This window comes from Ceratotherium simum, chromosome 31 (genome assembly GCF_057802395.1).
Source record: "Ceratotherium simum simum isolate JZ-2026a chromosome 31, ASM5780239v1, whole genome shotgun sequence".
NCBI lineage: Eukaryota > Metazoa > Chordata > Mammalia > Perissodactyla > Rhinocerotidae > Ceratotherium > Ceratotherium simum.
This window is the reverse complement of record NC_141930.1, coordinates 12968695-12985177: the sequence shown is the minus strand read 5'-3', so window position 1 is coordinate 12985177 and position 16483 is coordinate 12968695. Positions and strand designations below refer to the sequence as shown.

The window sequence follows — 16483 nt, the reverse complement described above, 5'->3', positions numbered from 1 at the left end:
ACTTTTAATACTTTATGCTAAATGTATGCCTCAAGTCACACAAAACTAGCCACTCAGTACCCACTTAAGCCTAAAAATAAGTTTTTCCATCTATAATCATCCTTTTTCTTTTTGGTCTAACATATGACATCTATTCCTAATAAAATTCTATTCCCAATAAATTTCCCCATCCCTCTCCTTGGAGCCCTGAACCCTGTTATTAACAGTAAAACTTCAAGCACATAGTTCTTTTGTGGCCACATACACCCCAGTCTCAATCTATTATTCACCCGCTTTCTCCTACTCACTCCAGCCCTTCTCTACTGCTCTCCTTTCTTCCAATCCTGGCACGTTGATGGTCCCATCTGTCCATGTCAGGTCCCCCCACCCCTTTCCTTTTAATACACCAGTGATGTAATCTTTCCTGCATAGAACCTGGCCATTCTTGTGAGCCTCAGGCCCTCTGCCTTTCCCATGGAGATGAGCTCTCTTGTTTACAGAATGCACGCCCGATTCTGTCATGCAACTTTTCACTTCTGCCATATCTAGATCTTGGTGACTTTCTCAAAACCAAGCAGCAATAAACAGAATTTGAATTTTATACATTAAGATAATTTTATAGGGGGCGTTGTACACACCTCCAACTTAAATATCAGAATAAAGGGACTCAACTATACTAAGTATGTTTCCACGTGGATGAGTATTTTCTTTCTGGCACACAAAGCATAGTGCTCTCCGTGGCAGTACTTCGGGGTAGTTTTTTTTTGTTTAATGTAACTTTCTGGACTCCGGAAAACATACACAGGGTCAGAGTGAACTCCATCACATTAAGCACTAGGGAAGTAATTTAAAAGAGGAAGGGGACCTCAATGTGCCTTCAATATTTTTTGATGATGGAAAGTTTCAGATCAGTACAGGCACATTTCTGACTCTCATGGTATCTCATCGTATTATTATATCACATGTATATACTAGTAATAAACCTCTACTATATTTGAGTTCCTACCACGTGCCAAGTATTTTGCTAAGAGTTTTGTATTAGTTTCCTCTGTTATTCTTCCCTGTGGCCTTATGAACCACATTATCATCCACATTTTATAAAAGAAGAAACAGGGAAATTTATCCAGCGACCAGAGCACTCATATGGAGATGCTGCAGATACCCAAGGGGGAGGGGGTACAGCCCTAAAACGACCCCAAGAATGACCTCCACCCACATCCTTTGTTCCTACCCCCCACAAGCCCTCTGGGAGGGCTTTCCACCTCTGATTCCGGCAGTTGTACAACCTATTTGGCGATGTCACCAACAGACTGACATACACAATATTTGATATTCTACTGTTTGGAGCGACCGGCAGAACCACCCACCCTGCGCGCACATACCTTGAATTCGCTATTTCCACTTTGGTTCTGGCCATGGCGGCTGCCCTTTGCGCACCTTCGATTGCTCTGTCCACCTTTTCCCTAGTTTTTGTATTTCGTATCGGAATAAGCTGCTTCCTTATTCCACGGACCAGAATATTATTTTTGTACTTCCCCTCTTCTTTGGAGCCGTCAGGAAACACGGTGCAGCCGTACCCGTGCCTCTTGTTGTTTGCCCACTCGCCTTCGTACTTCATGCCGTTGGAGCGCTCGCTGATGCCGAAGCCCGTGCGCTTGTCGTTCTTCCACTCGCCCATGTAGGTTTCCGTGGTGGTGGCGTCGACGTGGTCTTCCACGGGGCAAAAATCACAGTCGACGTCGCCGAAGCTGATGGTGGAGTTGGCATCGCTGGAGCTAATTCTGCTCATGGCCGCGTCGCTGCGCACCGAGCTGCGCTTGCTGGAGATGGAAGACTTGGAATCGGACTTGCGAAGTTTCATGCTCCCCAGAAGGGAGCCCCTTCGGAAGAGGCCGCCCTTCTTCTTGCCCGCGAGCTCGGCGTCGGTGTGGAAGTTGAGCACGAAGCCGCCGCGGGTGCCGGCCGGGCTGTCGGCGGCGGCCGCGGCGTCGTGGAGCACGCTGCCGTTGCTCTGCTCGCTGCGCAGCGAGGCCAGGGAGGTGCGCAGCGGCGAGCGGATCACCGTGGCCATGCCATAGGGCACGCTCTGGCGCACGCCATAGCCGTGCCGCATGCCGCCGGCCCACTGGCCCTGGTAGGTACCTTCGAGAGACCGCAAGAAAGCAGTGTGAGTCGCGGGCAGGAGGGGCGCGGTCGCCTGCGAGCGCCAGGCGTGCGCGGGGGTGCCCGGCGCGCACAGCAGGCCGGCCCGCGGCCGGACCCCGCACACCTCCGAGTCCACCCCGGAGGTCTACTTCTCATCCACTTGTGAATTCCCGCCTTGTAATTCTGCGTCTCTGCCTTTCATGAAAGTGTACAGGGCGTTCCACTACTCTGGTAATTTTGGCTTTTCATTTAAAAATTTATCCGAGTGTTTCGGATGAAAACCACTACTTTCTAAGACAAAAAGAGTGATCATTAGAAAACAACTTTTCTCCCCTGAAATTAACACATCAAAAAATCCCTCCTGGGAAGGCAGTGCCACAGTAGAAGATGCAATGAGTTCTATTTGTGAATTTTATTCTAATTTTACCAATGTAGCCGAAAACTTCTAGGTCTTCAGTATAACATTCCAACAAACTCAATACTTAAAATTATGACTGATCTGAATACTTGGACATGGGGCATCAAACAAATTATCTTACATTTTCTTTATGCCATAGTCATCATCCTTTTTAAGGGTTGGGAAACACTTTAATATTTAGGATTATTATTTAGATTTGGGTGAAACTTTTTGAGCTGAGACTGGTTTGACAAATATATATCCTGATATAGTCAACTGTCATGAAAAGATGGGCAGTTCGTGTCAATATTTTGTACTTCCAAATGAAAAAGCCAAGATTTGTCCCATATTACTTGCCAAATTTCTGCGTTTTCCTGCCCATTCTCCTCATGGATTTCCCTAGCCTCTGCTACCGTATTGTGAATCACATCGTGAACTAGAATCACTCTGAGGGCAGGAATTGCCAGACTCATGGCTCTGGTCTGTACGTGTTTGATGGCTTTACAGTAAACAGCTATAGTGGCTAAAAAGAGTACACTATTTGCCTTTAAAAAAACTGAGATAAGGCCAGAGGAAACCTTCCCCTCTTAACATTATGGAATTCATCTCAGAGCAACGGTATGTTTGACAGTGTCCCTTAAAACTTTGTTGACACCAGATCACTTTTTCAATGAATATTATGCCTTTTCAGGAATATGATAATCTCTAAAGCATTTGTTTTCAGTAAGTTTTTCTATTAAATAAATTAGCAAAGTTGTTTAAAAAATATCCTGGTACAGCTTTTTAAATAATCTTAGGAGGAATTTAATGTTAAAATTAGGGAACTTAGAATTTTCTTTTCTAAATCAAGGCCATTTCTTTAATTAAAGGCAAATTTTAAATTATAGTATCCCCCAAAAGAAGCTAAGTGGAAATTTTAAGATACAATTACTTCTGTATTATTTGTAACAATTCATAATATCATAGAAAATAAATCATGAAAGAGTCTGGACCTCTTTCAGTTTCTGATTATAATGCGCTAACTTGCCGTCACTTTTTATTTTATATTGCCATGCAAAGATTTCCACTGTGTGGCACACATTTTTTTTTTTTGTTAAATATTGAGCAATACTGCTAGTGGTTTTATACCATTCTGTTAACAAGGACTGATTATTTCATTGCACATGAAACTGTAATAGCTCCAAAATCAAAAGTTTTGACTAATTTCAGGACTACCATCTCTTTCTGTTCATTCTGATATATTTACGTTATGTAAATACACACTAGGGCGACAATGAAATACTAAGTGGGTCTGGTACTGTGAATGTTCTAGTCTGGGTGGGTGTAAAAGTCTTCACCTGACATCTATGAACTTCTGAGGAAGTGGATGGGCCATAGCTTTCTTAAAAGAATAAACCCAAAAAGATAAGATAGACATATAGAACATTTCCGGTTAAGAGGCATCCTGCTGAATATTACTTATCTTCAAACACCACCACTTTAATAGGGAAGGAAATTGAATTATTAAGAAAGTTCAACTTTGATTTTCCTTCGCTTAACTAGATAAAATTTAAGTTCTAGGATAAAAGTTATACAACCTGACTTACACGCACTAAAACAAACCACCTTATCTTTTTAATATTTTGTTTAAGTAAATGAGGAATGCTATAATCATATCCTTCTAACTTTTCTACATAATGACAAGTTAATTTTGCTAGAACAATTTCCAAAGATACTGTTGGATATTAATAAGCATTTATACTTTAAAACACAACCATACTATCTTAGTAAATGTTTGACATCGAGGGGAAATGAACAGCTAGTTTCCTTAAACTGATATCTCCAAAGGTAAGGCTAGTATTTAGAATTTGCAAAGAAGTATTGCTTGAAAATCTAAGCGGTTTAAGGCAACAGCAATAATTAGAAAGTTTAGGTCTCTGCTTAACTGTCAAGTGGGCAAGGTGCGACAGCAGCATTGGCCACATCCCGATCCTATTCTGTTAAGTCAGAGTATATGGAAGAATTCCTCCATGGAATTGCTAGAAACCAATTTACAGTCAAACTCTTAGTAGTTCATCTGAAATTTAAATAGGTTTAGTTTAGTCAATGAACCTAGAAGTAAAAGGGGCCTCTATTTCTTTATTAAGCAGGTGGGTTCCAACTTCTCTCTGCTGCTCAAGTCACGTTCTAATTAGTTCCCCTCGATGCCTTAAATAGAGATGCATATTTCACAAGTGTAAAAATTATTTTTCTGGGTTTTGTTTTAAATTATGTTCTCTGATTTTTCACCTGGGAGCTGACTTTCTAGATACAGCCATTTTAACCACACAATCTGGCAGTGGAAGGCATCCAGTTCAGAACGAGTTCCAGTCACATTTAGAATGCACTCTGCCAAACTTATGTTTACATGCTACAAATGGGTATGTGCAACTTTGCATGTATTAACAAAACCATGTGTCTCCCTAGGTATCTTCAGGAGTTTTATGACAGGTGAAAAAAGGAAGTACAGCAGATCAGAATTTGCACAAAATATTCCAGCCTCCTAGACTTGGATTTCATGAGTATAGTACTAATTTATTCTTAATTAACATTCAGGGGGTTTCTATTTTCAGGAACACTTCACATACAAGTCACTAATAAAATAAATCAGGATACTTCTCACATGGAATTACTACTTCCTTCCTCCTCTAGTTTAATGTCACCACAAAATGCATGGATCAGATTTTCCGTAAGTCTGACAGAGTGTACAGGGATGGAAACGTGGTGGTACAGAGGCAGGAAACAAGCTAACTCTTAAGTAAGAGTAGGGAAAGTAATATTTCCTATTTGGGCCAACACCTTTGTATGAGATAGGTTATAGCAATACATTTCCACTTAGACTTCCATTTTATGATTAAGGACTTTCTAATTAAACGGATTGACATGAAAGAAGGCAGAAAATTGACTAGCACAGAGTAGACATTTAGTAGTGATTTTAAGAGGTTTTTTTCCCTTCCTAATTGGTAGCATATTAGATTTTTTTTTTTTGTAGAAAAAGAAAACCACAGTCCTATGGTGATGCCAGATTTTGAGGTTTTTAAAAAAATTTTTTTAAAGTTTGTTTTGAAACAGAAGGCAGATTATCCATCAAGTCATCCTGGACACTTATTTGAGCTTCTACAACACATACACAGACAACCTTTACTGTGCTATATATATATTTGATTGCTAGGTATAATGAATACCCTAAACCAAGAGATTTTGTTTAATGAGTAGTAACTTTAAAAGAAGACTAATTCATTTTTAACCTTCCAAAACTGAAGAGAACTATTCACAGCCTTCCTAAAAAGGTTAAAAAATAATACACACATTTAAAAAATAAATTTTGCATTCCACTTTTGAGCATGGAATTTAGTTATATTGTAGACCTGAGGCCTCCAATAAAATCCAATCACAAGCTAACATATTTATAAGGCTGTCAACAAAGGCACTCTATGCCCATTCAGAACATTAAAGGGCTCTAATTAACTACTGTGGAACTCAAGACTCACGTAGCCCATATAAAAGTATTAGAGCAACTTTTTTTTTCCCGTTTTAATCCATGAGAACCATATCCTTATACCGTAGGATGAAAAGATGTCCTTTTTAGCAAATCCTACCATTCTGCCGTTTTGCATTTGAAACACGGCCCAAGTGTTCCGAGTAAGTGAAGTGTACAAATTGTATAAGCTTTTATATAAGCAGTGGCCTAACTGGGGTTGCAGTGGGCTGGAGAAACTTTTAATTGGATCCGTTTAATATCCTCCAACTCTGAGCTGCATAATTCCAAAAGGTGACATTGCCTCCTACAATCCTTTTCAATTAACTATGATTATGTTCATTATCAGAAAATGTATTTTGCCAAAGCATAAGCTATTCATCCTTCTCAACTTGTTACACAAGGAAATTCACCAGCTTTTGACACCTATTTCAATAATGTATACCTAATTGGAAAAAAAAAGGGAACTCTGCCCTATTATATAAACAATTTCTTTTGCAAATATTGTTAAATATTCAAATAAGGTGAATTTTGTTCACAACCAGCATGCTGTTTAGGTCATAGACCTTAGTGCAAATCAGTGATCTGGTACTGCGATTCTCAGGGGTAAACCAGCTGCTAACTTAGCAACTATAAGAATATACCCCCCAATTGTATTTTTAAAACGCAGACTTCATTGTTCATTTCTAAAATGTTTTCCTAGTAATTTGTCCAAAGATCTCCAGGTCGACTACCATCCTTTTGCTGGAAAACCAATACTTTAAGGAACCGAATGAAAACTAGGAAGAAAAACCCACACCCCCGGACCCCACCTGCATCAGGTGACCTCCCCGCTCCCATAACTAGGGTGTTTCCAAATGCACCCCAAATAAGATACAATTCCCCAACATCCTAGTTATGGGGTTCTGGCTTCTATCTTTAGGCTACTGGAGGACCAGAAGTGAAATACGACTCCACGTGAAACCAATCCGGGGAGCGGGCAGCAGCGACCGCCAGCCTCACAAGCCCAGGGCGTTCGCTCTAACTCCACGGGAGTGGCGATTTCAAACCCAGTCGGGAGAGGGAGGGACCAGGAACGTAATGTGACAGGCTCAAGTGACAGCGTCCTCTCTCCAGCCCAACCCTCCCGGGCGGCGCTCCCTCCTAATGGCAGTGCAGCGCCGGCGCCGGCCAGGTATATTCACGCCTCGCTCTCCCGGGTGTGGACATCGCCCGCTCCAAGAACCAGATCGGATCAAACCACCGCGCACCAGTCGCGTGCCAACGCACCCCCTGCGAGAGGGCTGGCGCGGGGCGGTGGGTGGGAGGCTACCCCAGGTGTTTTGGCGGGTTTCCGGACACGTGCGCCTCGCGTCCTCCCCGCTTCCCCGCAGCCTGGGCAAAGCCCACCGCACCAGCTCCCGGAGCAGCCGAGCCGCCTGCGACGCCGCTCACCTCCGTCCCCGTAGGTCTCCACGCCGTACCCGTCCTGCAGCCCGTTACTCCAGGTACCCTCGTAGCGAGCGGGGGTGCACAGGCTCTGCCGGACCCCGTAGCGCCCCTTGAAACCATGTGACCACTCCCCCCGGTACATCCACTTGCCCTTCGTCTCCACCCCCAGCCCGTGCCGCTTGCCCTGCGCCCAGTAGCCCTGGTAGGTGTTGCCGCTGGGCCAGGTGTAGCCTCCGACCACCTCGAAGCCGTGCGACCAGGAGCCCGAGTACTCGCCCTGGCCCTTGGGCCCCGTGCAGATGCCATGCCCGTGCGCCTTGCCCTCCTCCCAGCCGCCGCAGTAGGTGCCGCCATCGTCGAAGTCGAACCTTCCGCCCGTCATTCGGGGGGCAGCCCCGGCGCGCTCCCCGCGGGGGCACGGACGCGGGCAGGGCTGGGCACCGCAGGGTGTAGCTCGGGGGTGGGGGCCCGGCGGGCGAGCTCACGACAGCGCCCCGGGCAGCTCGCGCCGCCGCTCGGCTCCAGTCCGACGCCGCCCCCGTCCTCCCCTCTTCCTTCGCCGCCACCACCGCCGCCTTCCTCCTCCTCTTCCTCCTCCTCCTCCTCTGCCGCCGCCGCCGCCGCCGCCGCTCCGGCCAGCGCCGCGCGCGAGAGGACAGCCCAGGCTCCGGAGCGGACCTTCAGCTGCTCCCGCCCGCCCACGTGAGCCGGGCGCCGCCCCGCGCCCGCCCCTCGTCCCCTCCCCGGGCGCCGAGGCCCGGCCCCGCGGCGCGCCCGCCCCCCCCCCCCCCCCGGCCCCGCCCCCCGCCCCCGGCACCGCCGCTTCCCGGGCGCGGGGATCGGCTGGCGCGCGTGTGTTCGCGCAGTGGGATGCCGGTGGGAGGCCGAGGGTACCCGGGGACGCACGCGAGTCCCTGCCTGCACGTGAAGGCGCGGCTGCATGTGTGGGGGCAGCTCGCGGGCGGCGGAGCCTCCTGTGTTTGTGTTGGGGTTTATCAATGTGGTTAAGCGCCTGTGACTGCGGCCACGTGTGTTGAAGAACTCATGTGTGCGTGTTTGCATGCGGTTTGTAGTTGCATTTTTTTTCGCATTCCAACTCGTGTAGTGTTGCATTTGTCATGCTCAGCTGTCATCATTGAATTAATATCTCCCAGATATATGTGTGCATGTGATATAAATCTGCGGCAGCCTAGATATAATTGTGCAGAATGTTCTTTTACACCTACCCATTTCAAAGCACATGGGTTTGCATTTATTTAATGAAGATACAGGGGGAGAGCAATGCAGTTTGAAAAAGCACAGAAGAAATTGGTTAGTTTTTTATTTGTAATAATGAAGAGGATACTTTTAATGTCTTTGCAGAGATGTAGCATATTTCCTTTTACATCAGAGCCTGTTCCCTCTAATACCTCATTTGTTCTTCTAACAACCTTAGAAATTCTTCAGCCTGGCGCTGTGTACCCAACAGGCAGACGGCTCAGTCTGTGTATATTTTGTAAGTGTTTGGAATGTACACCTGGAGACACTGGTATCCAGTTTAAGAGAGTAAATAGAAGCTTTCAAGGAGGAATATGGTAAGTAAAACGCAGCTCTAAACTTACAGAGTCGGTGACCTACAAAACCAGGGGTAGGTGTCAGCTGATCTGCTTTGCAGCTACAGCACTGCTTTGTTGAATTCGCTTTAGACAACTCCTTTAAACGTTTAAAACCTCTATTTCACCATCTTCCAAATGGGAGTGATGAGATTTGCCTTTCCCTTTCTATCTTAGATAATAACTGAGTGTATTGTGCGTGCAATACAAAGCCAAGAATTAGAGATTTGTTAATAGACAAGTTGAATTCGTCAGTATTGCCTCTGGTGAAAGCAGGATTTGGTCTTAACATCACCCTCAAAATACCCATAGGAGACGCTTCTCAGTGGTTCATGGGGGGGGGGGATCTTAGGTTGGCTTCTCAAGGACACTGCTTTGCAGAGTATTCATGGTATTCCTTAGGCTGAGAGACTTTTGGATGGCTGAGCGAGCACCAGGGGCTGCCAAAGGTTCTCTCACTAGGTATTTGATAATCAGATAAAAATATAAGGACAGGTGTCAGGGAAGGCAGCGAGGGGGAAAAAGTAGACTAAACTGCACAGAAAAGGACCAGAAATTGACCTCGATCGGCTCTAACTCAGGACTGGAGCTGGCGTTTCCTGCTTATCTGGCTGAAACACTGAAAGAAAAATCTCAGTTTACACAGAACCAAATCACCAAAGAGAATTAGAAACCCTCATCCATGGCTCTGCCTGCAGAGTTGCCAGGAATAGTGCTTACCCTAGTGGCCTGAAATAATTACGCATCTTGCTCAGCATCTTGTCCTGGACTGAGGATTGATTTAGGCCACTGGGAAAACGAGGGCCCAGGATTTTGCAGCTGAACCATAATTCCATTTTTCTGTTATGGGACACATCAGGATTAGGAGCTAGCGTAGATAGACACGTTTCATCTATTTTGGGGTTCTGTTTGTTGGGAGAAGCAGTGTGGTTGCTCAGGCCAACAATTTTTTCTCTCTTTAAACTGACTTTCTTCACAGACTAACCTTTGTCCCTTTGCCTTTTTTTTTGGACCCACCCATGTGTGTTAGGATCCATATATGAACATTTAAGGGCTAAGTTTTTGTTTGCAAGCATGGTGGAAACATTTAATTTTTTACTTTTCCTAATTAGCTTTCATGCAAATTATGGATTTTCTGGAATATGCAGCACAGAGCAAGTTTCTGGCGTCTATAATGGATGTGTAGTCCATCTGTGGTGGATGGACAAAGGGTGGTGGTGCATATACATCTGAGTAGAACATGGAAATTTGGGGAGGATAAAAGATATGGCCATTTATCTCTTAATCTTTTCCTCTTGCTATCCCTACTCCTTGGAAGGAACATCCATTAAAAGAGAGAATCCACTACCACATATTCGCTATTAAATTTCAAGTCATCAATCCTAACCGGATTCTGCCATTGACTGTCTTCATGGAAGAAAATTGAATTTTCCGTAGCTCACTGAACAGTTTCTGGGAAAGTAACCATCCAGCCCATGCTTCTGTTTACCTGTGATCATCACAATGGCATGTTTCCCCAGCCTCACTGATGTGTTCATTATGGTAGTGTTCATATTCAATGGTCATGGTTGGAGAAGACTGGGAAAGAGAGCTAGGAGGAGGAGGAGGTGCTGAGAGTGATGGCAGAGGAGATGGTAGGTAGTTGGATAATGCTGTGGTTTACTAGTTAGGGTTGGTAATGTCCTTATTTTCCCTCTCTGTGAACCTTTGCTCTGGATAAGGGGGAGTTGAATTTAGCTTTAAGAAGGGATTAGTAAGAAGAGAATGTGAAAGTTGGTTTGACAGGTGGGGTGGGGGAGGCCATTAAAGCCCAGGGGCCAACAACCACTCTAGCAGTTTGTTTTCCTCCACGCTCAAAACCCAGCTATTATACATTTCCAATCTAGAATACTTTGTAACAAAAGGTAAGCCATTTTGAATGTGAATATCTAGTAAGAACATATTGGTGAGGATGCTTTGCTTAGAATTTAATCTTTTTTTTTTTAATGATGGTGTGTTTAAAAATTTATTGGTGACTTCATTTTATTTACATATTATAATTAATTGAGAATTTTTAATAAAAAATTACAAATGACAAAAAACTAATCTGTAGGTGTTTATTGTCTAAAGTGTGTTTATTTACTCGAAGTGTGTAAAACAAGCACGTACAATTAAAATTACTTGATTTAGGGCCGGCCCCGTGGCTTGGCGGTTAAGTGTGCGCGCTCTGCTGCTGGCGGGCCGGGTTCGGATCCCGGGCGTGCACCGGCTCACCGCTTCTCCGGCCGTGCTGAGGCCGCGTCCCACATACAGCAACTAGAAGGATGTGCACCTATGACATACAACTATCTACTGGGGCTTTGGGGGGAAAATAAATAAATAAAATCTTTAAAAAAAAAAAATTACTCGATTTATTATATAAGTCAAAATGAGTATTACTAGCACATTTGTAGTAAAGCATTCATAAAAATTTAAGAAATTTGTCCACAATAAATACAAAAGTTAAGAAATATGGTCGTGGGGCCGGCCCCGTGGCTTAGCGGTTAAGTGCGCGCGCTCCACTGCTGGCGGCCCAGGTTCGGATCCCGGGCGCGCACCGACGCACCACTTCTCCGGCCATGCTGAGGCCACGTCCCACATACAGCAACTAGAAGGATGTGCAGCTATGACATACAACTATCTACGGGGACTTTGGGGGAAAAAATTAAATAAAAAAAATTATAAAGACATTTAAAAAAAAAAAAAGAAATCTGGTCGTAAGTTCTGTAGACAACATGAGGTCAGAAGAGGAAGAGAATTCCAAAATTAATGGTCTTCAAAACTTTGATGGCAATTACTGTGTGCCGGATTCTGTGCTAAATTGTTTACATGCATTAATTCATTGAAATCTCATAATAACCTCTGTGATTAGTACTAATATTATAACCATTTTACAGAAGAAGAAAATAAAGCTTAAGACATTTATGTGCCCAAGATCATTCAAGGTAGAAATGATTGAGCTGGGATTTAAACCAGGTCTGTCTGACTTTAGAGGCCGTTCTCTTTATTACCATTCTTTGTCAGAGTAAGGGTGAGAGCTATCAAATGAGGGAAGGAAGTAGGCTGGGTGGAGAGCAAGAAGGGGTAGTGAAGATGACTTTTATTTATTTTTTAGAATAGCTGCCCAGATGAACGGTGATGCTACTGTCTAGAATTAAAGAAATGGAGGAAGACGAGTAAATTACAGAGGTTGGGAAGATAGGTTCATTAAGGAAAAGATGATCCAGAAATATATCCCAGAGGAGGTGTTCAATAGGCAGTTGGTAATGCAGGTCAAAAATGAAAAACAAATTAGTCAACAAGTAAATAACCCTTGATTTCTCCCCTCTCTGATGCCATTGTTCAGCAGTGCCTCCTTTTGAGACTTGCACTGCTCATGCCATCAGTGGCTCACTCTTGCCGCCATCTTTTCTGGGTCATTCCCCGTGTTCGTCTAGGTCTAATGGCTTATCTGCTCTTCCCCCACATGCTGTTCCCTGCTGTTGTCCTGGGCAAGCTTCATTGCCTCTCTCAGTATTATGACTTTTATCTTAAAGTCTTCAGACACAGCCTGGACCTTACTTTGACCCAGATGTAGACCAATGCTGAAAACTGGAACTTTACAATTCCACTCTTTGTCAACACTCTCTGTTTTTTCACACTCGCTGAACAAACCATTGACTTGTATTAAAGTCTCCACTTCTTTGATGCCCTCCATGTCCTCCTGGCCCTTCCCTACCCTGCCCGAAGGCCCTAGTGAGTCATTTCCACTGCACTGTCCTTTCCACAGTGACCTCCTGGTGCATCGGCCTGTCCAGTCTCCAATCCTAAACCACCATTTCTTATCCCTGCTCTGAGGAAGCCGCTTCTGGAGATAATCATATCATTTACCAGTTGCCATTGCAGATTGTGGGTGGCAAGCTTCAGGTCAGTTCCTCCATACTGCACAGCAGATCTCTTCCCAGGCAACTCCCAGATGCCCATCACTGTCTCCCAGCCCCTCTCAGCCCAGTTCTTTCCTACTGAGCAGAGGCCTTGTCTTTTCGCTCACAGAGGAAAAGAGCTAACACGTGGGAACACCTGCCCTCTCTTTCCTTTCTTCAAAACTTACCGTCGGTTCTCGTTTTCTTCCTCTCTCCGCCTACCCCCTCCCATCCCAGAGGAAAAGATGTCCATTTTCCTCTCCAAGTTCTGAGTCAATTCCTTCTCTCTTTTGAGTATGCTTTAATTTCTTTCCTTCCATCCAACGAACATGCTCATGTGCCCTCCATGTAAAAACAGTCCTCATTTCCTGGTCCTGCTGTCCCCTTAAGTCCTCTACGTCTGTTCTTGAAACTGTAGACTTCCTTGAAAGAGTATATTATGTTCAAGTCTTTACTTCCCCACTTTCATTCTCATGCCGCTCAATTTGGGTTCTCTCCTCACCAGTCTAGTGAAGCTTGTTTAGCCATTAGGGACCTCCTGGTTGACAGATATAATGGCATCTCTTCAGTTCCTATCCTGCTAGTGGCAGCTGCGAATTTGATTCTTGTGAGCACTTATCTCCCTCGGCTTCTGTAAAACCTGTATCTGTCGCCTTCTCCTCTCCTTCTTCCTCTCCCATCACTTCAGCTGTCTCTTTCCCTGTGTGTTTTCCCTCTTATCCCTTTCTAGTCTCCTTAATTTTAGGCTATCTTTTGTGTTGAAAACATTAGCTTCATGGTACCAGAATTTTGTGTAATTGCTGGATACTTATTGGCTTATCTTATACAACTAGGCAATCCTGCCCTAGAGGCTCAGAGTCTAATTTAGACATAGTCTAATTCCAATATAAAAACACCAGCTGAGCCTTATTTAAGTCTCCAGGGCAGTGCTTTGGTTTCTTCCCATGACTTATTCTTTGGGGCTCTGTGCCTGCTCTTCCTAATGGGCAGAGCTCCACGTAGACTTAAACAGCATATGTGTCCAATGATGAGGCTCACAGAGGGTTTCAGGAAAGTTCTAGCAATGGAAAGGTAACGAAAGGTGAAAGGGAGACTTAAAAGAGGTAGTAAGCTTGAAGACAGAGTGGATTGCAGACCTGTATTGAAGACCTAGTAGCTGAAGCAAACCATAAAATGTAGATATATGTGCATGTGTATATGTATATATATATTTGCACATGTATATATGGTTACTGGGTTAGGTTTGGAGACACGGAGGAGTAAGGCTAAGACCTTACTCATAAGGGTATAAAACATCTCTAAGGAGGCAGGAGATATAAAAGGAAAATAATAAAAGTACAAGGGAGACAACTATAAGTATCAAATAAACACTAAGTGTCATCAGTGTTCAGAGGACAGAGTGATTTTGTGGGCTGCCATGGTTGAAACTATTTTGGGGAATCACAGGCATATTGTTTAGCTTTGTGGATTAAGTGGAAGGGTCATCCTTCCAGACATCTATAAAGGAATGATCTTCTGGAGTTGAGACATTCTACAGAGGGAAGGAGTGATGGGAATCCATGTCTGATTGTGAGAATGGAAGAAACTTCTGGGAAAAGAGGTCCCTGGACTCTGAGGAGACAAGATAGATGATGAGCTCCTCTCTCTCGTGCTACATTGAATCACAATGCTTTGTTCTGAAGATAGGGCTGATGAGAGGCAACTCAGTATTTGAAATAGCACAAACTGGGGGTGGCAAGGGAATATAAAAGTGTGTTTGGAAGTGTTGGTATTAAGATGTTAAAAGTTGTGAAAATGGATGAGATGCCCTTTTCATAAAGCGGTTGAACAAAGAAGGGAGACACAATATTGCAGAAAGCGCTACTAAGGAGTAAGTCGTTGCTAAATGACTGATTGCTGAAGGAGAAAATAAGAAATTATTAGGCAGTAAAAGAAATGTAAATTATAATTGGGGACTGAATGGTTCCAAGAGCTCTGAATTGGGATTTGAAACAATAGCCAATAATAGAAAAGGCTTTCCTCTGACTGAATGACAGACGGGAATGTTTTGTCCTTGCCAAGTGTTGGAGTCCCAATCCACATATCACCTCTACATGCACACCTCAAAGCCCTTGTTGGATTCTTCAGGTACTGATTGCGTTCCAGACAAAGCTTAAATTCTTCTTCCTTGCCTTAAACACGCTCTAGCATTTTTGTCATCTCTCGCGTTTCACTTATTACTTTCATGTGGCAAGCACTTTTTAAGGCTTACTGAGAAGCAAGAACACCCCATGGGCTGGCCATGGAGGTGCACTGCTCAGATCTCCCATAAAGAGAACCCACAGTGAGGAGGGTACTTGGTAGATGGCCTCCAGCTGCTGCAACTTCAGATCTGCTGCAGTGTTCTCATCAAGGTCCCGCTCTGCCCAGGACATCCCCTCCAAAGTAAAAGGCAAATTGCTGCATCTTGAGGCCCGTAATACAAAAAAGGAAGCAGAGCACCTGGTAGGCCTCTTGGATTCTGGAAGCAACATATACTACACTTAGAAACTGCTCCAGCCTATATGCTGAGTGACATGGAAGAAAGGCTGCCAGCTTTGAGAGGCTCAGAACAGGAAAGAGTTTTGCAGGAGGCCCAGGCTGTGGTGCAAGCAGACCTGCCTCTTGGGCCATATGATCAGGCAGATCCTTTGGTTCTGGTGTTTGGTGTCAGTGGTGAGAAAAGATACAATATAAAGATTATGGCAAGCCCCAGAGGAAGAATCACAATGCAGGTCTACGGGGAGCTGAAGCAAGGCCAGATCATCTGCAAAAGAGAGTTATATATCTTTTGAAAAACAGTTCCTGGTAAGTTACTTGACTTTGGTAGAAAAGGAACACTTAACCATAGGACATCAAGTGACTGTTCTTCTAGAATTTCCCATTGTGAGCTGGGTCCTGTTGAACCTGCCAAGACAAAGTCAGAGAGACCAAGAGGAAGTCTATTGTAAGATGGACACGGTATATCCAGGATCAAGCTGAGCAGAACCAGCGGGCATGAGTAAGCTGCAAGAATAGGTTGTGTAGACTCCTAGGTCCCCCACCAAGGTTGCACTAGCATCCTTTCTCCAGCTCTCACCTAGAGGAAGATTGGGGTTCCATACACCCAGCTGAAGGAGGAAGAAAAGCCTGTACTTGCTTTATGGATGGGTAGGCTCAGTATGTGGGTGAAGCTGAAAATGCATGGAGGCTGTATTACAGCCACCCACAGGAGTAGTCTTTAAAGTCTGTAGAGAGGGAAAATATCTCCAAAGGACAGAGCTGTGAGTGGTGCAGCTGGTTATCTATTTTGTGTGAAAGAAAAAGTGGCCTGAAGTAGGAATATTTGTAGATTTCTGGGCAATGGCCAACAGCCTGGCCATCTGGTCAAAAGCCTAGAAGGGAAAGGGCTGGAAGATTGGAGACATGGAGGCCTAGGGTAGAAACGTGGATGAACATATGAGAATGGGCACTAAGCCATGGAAGAGGCACTGAAAACCCAGTAGACAACAGGACTCAGCCAGTT

General features: G+C 44.5%; 1 protein-coding gene across 5 annotated transcripts in view; it reads right to left on the bottom strand.

The window, feature by feature from the left end:
* Window positions 1-8026, bottom strand: part of JPH1 (junctophilin 1) — a 76426-nt gene extending 68400 nt beyond the window's left edge. For all 5 annotated transcript variants that reach the window (XM_014792065.2, XM_014792067.2, XM_014792066.2 and 2 more), the window contains exons 1-2: window positions 7452-8026; window positions 1362-2121 (exon numbers count right to left, since the gene is read on the bottom strand). In XM_014792065.2, the coding sequence (XP_014647551.1) occupies window positions 1362-2121; window positions 7452-7830 (1139 nt within the window). In that variant the 5' untranslated portion in view covers window positions 7831-8026. The remainder of the gene's footprint in view (window positions 1-1361; window positions 2122-7451) is intronic.
* Window positions 8027-16483: the final 8457 nt, after the last annotated feature.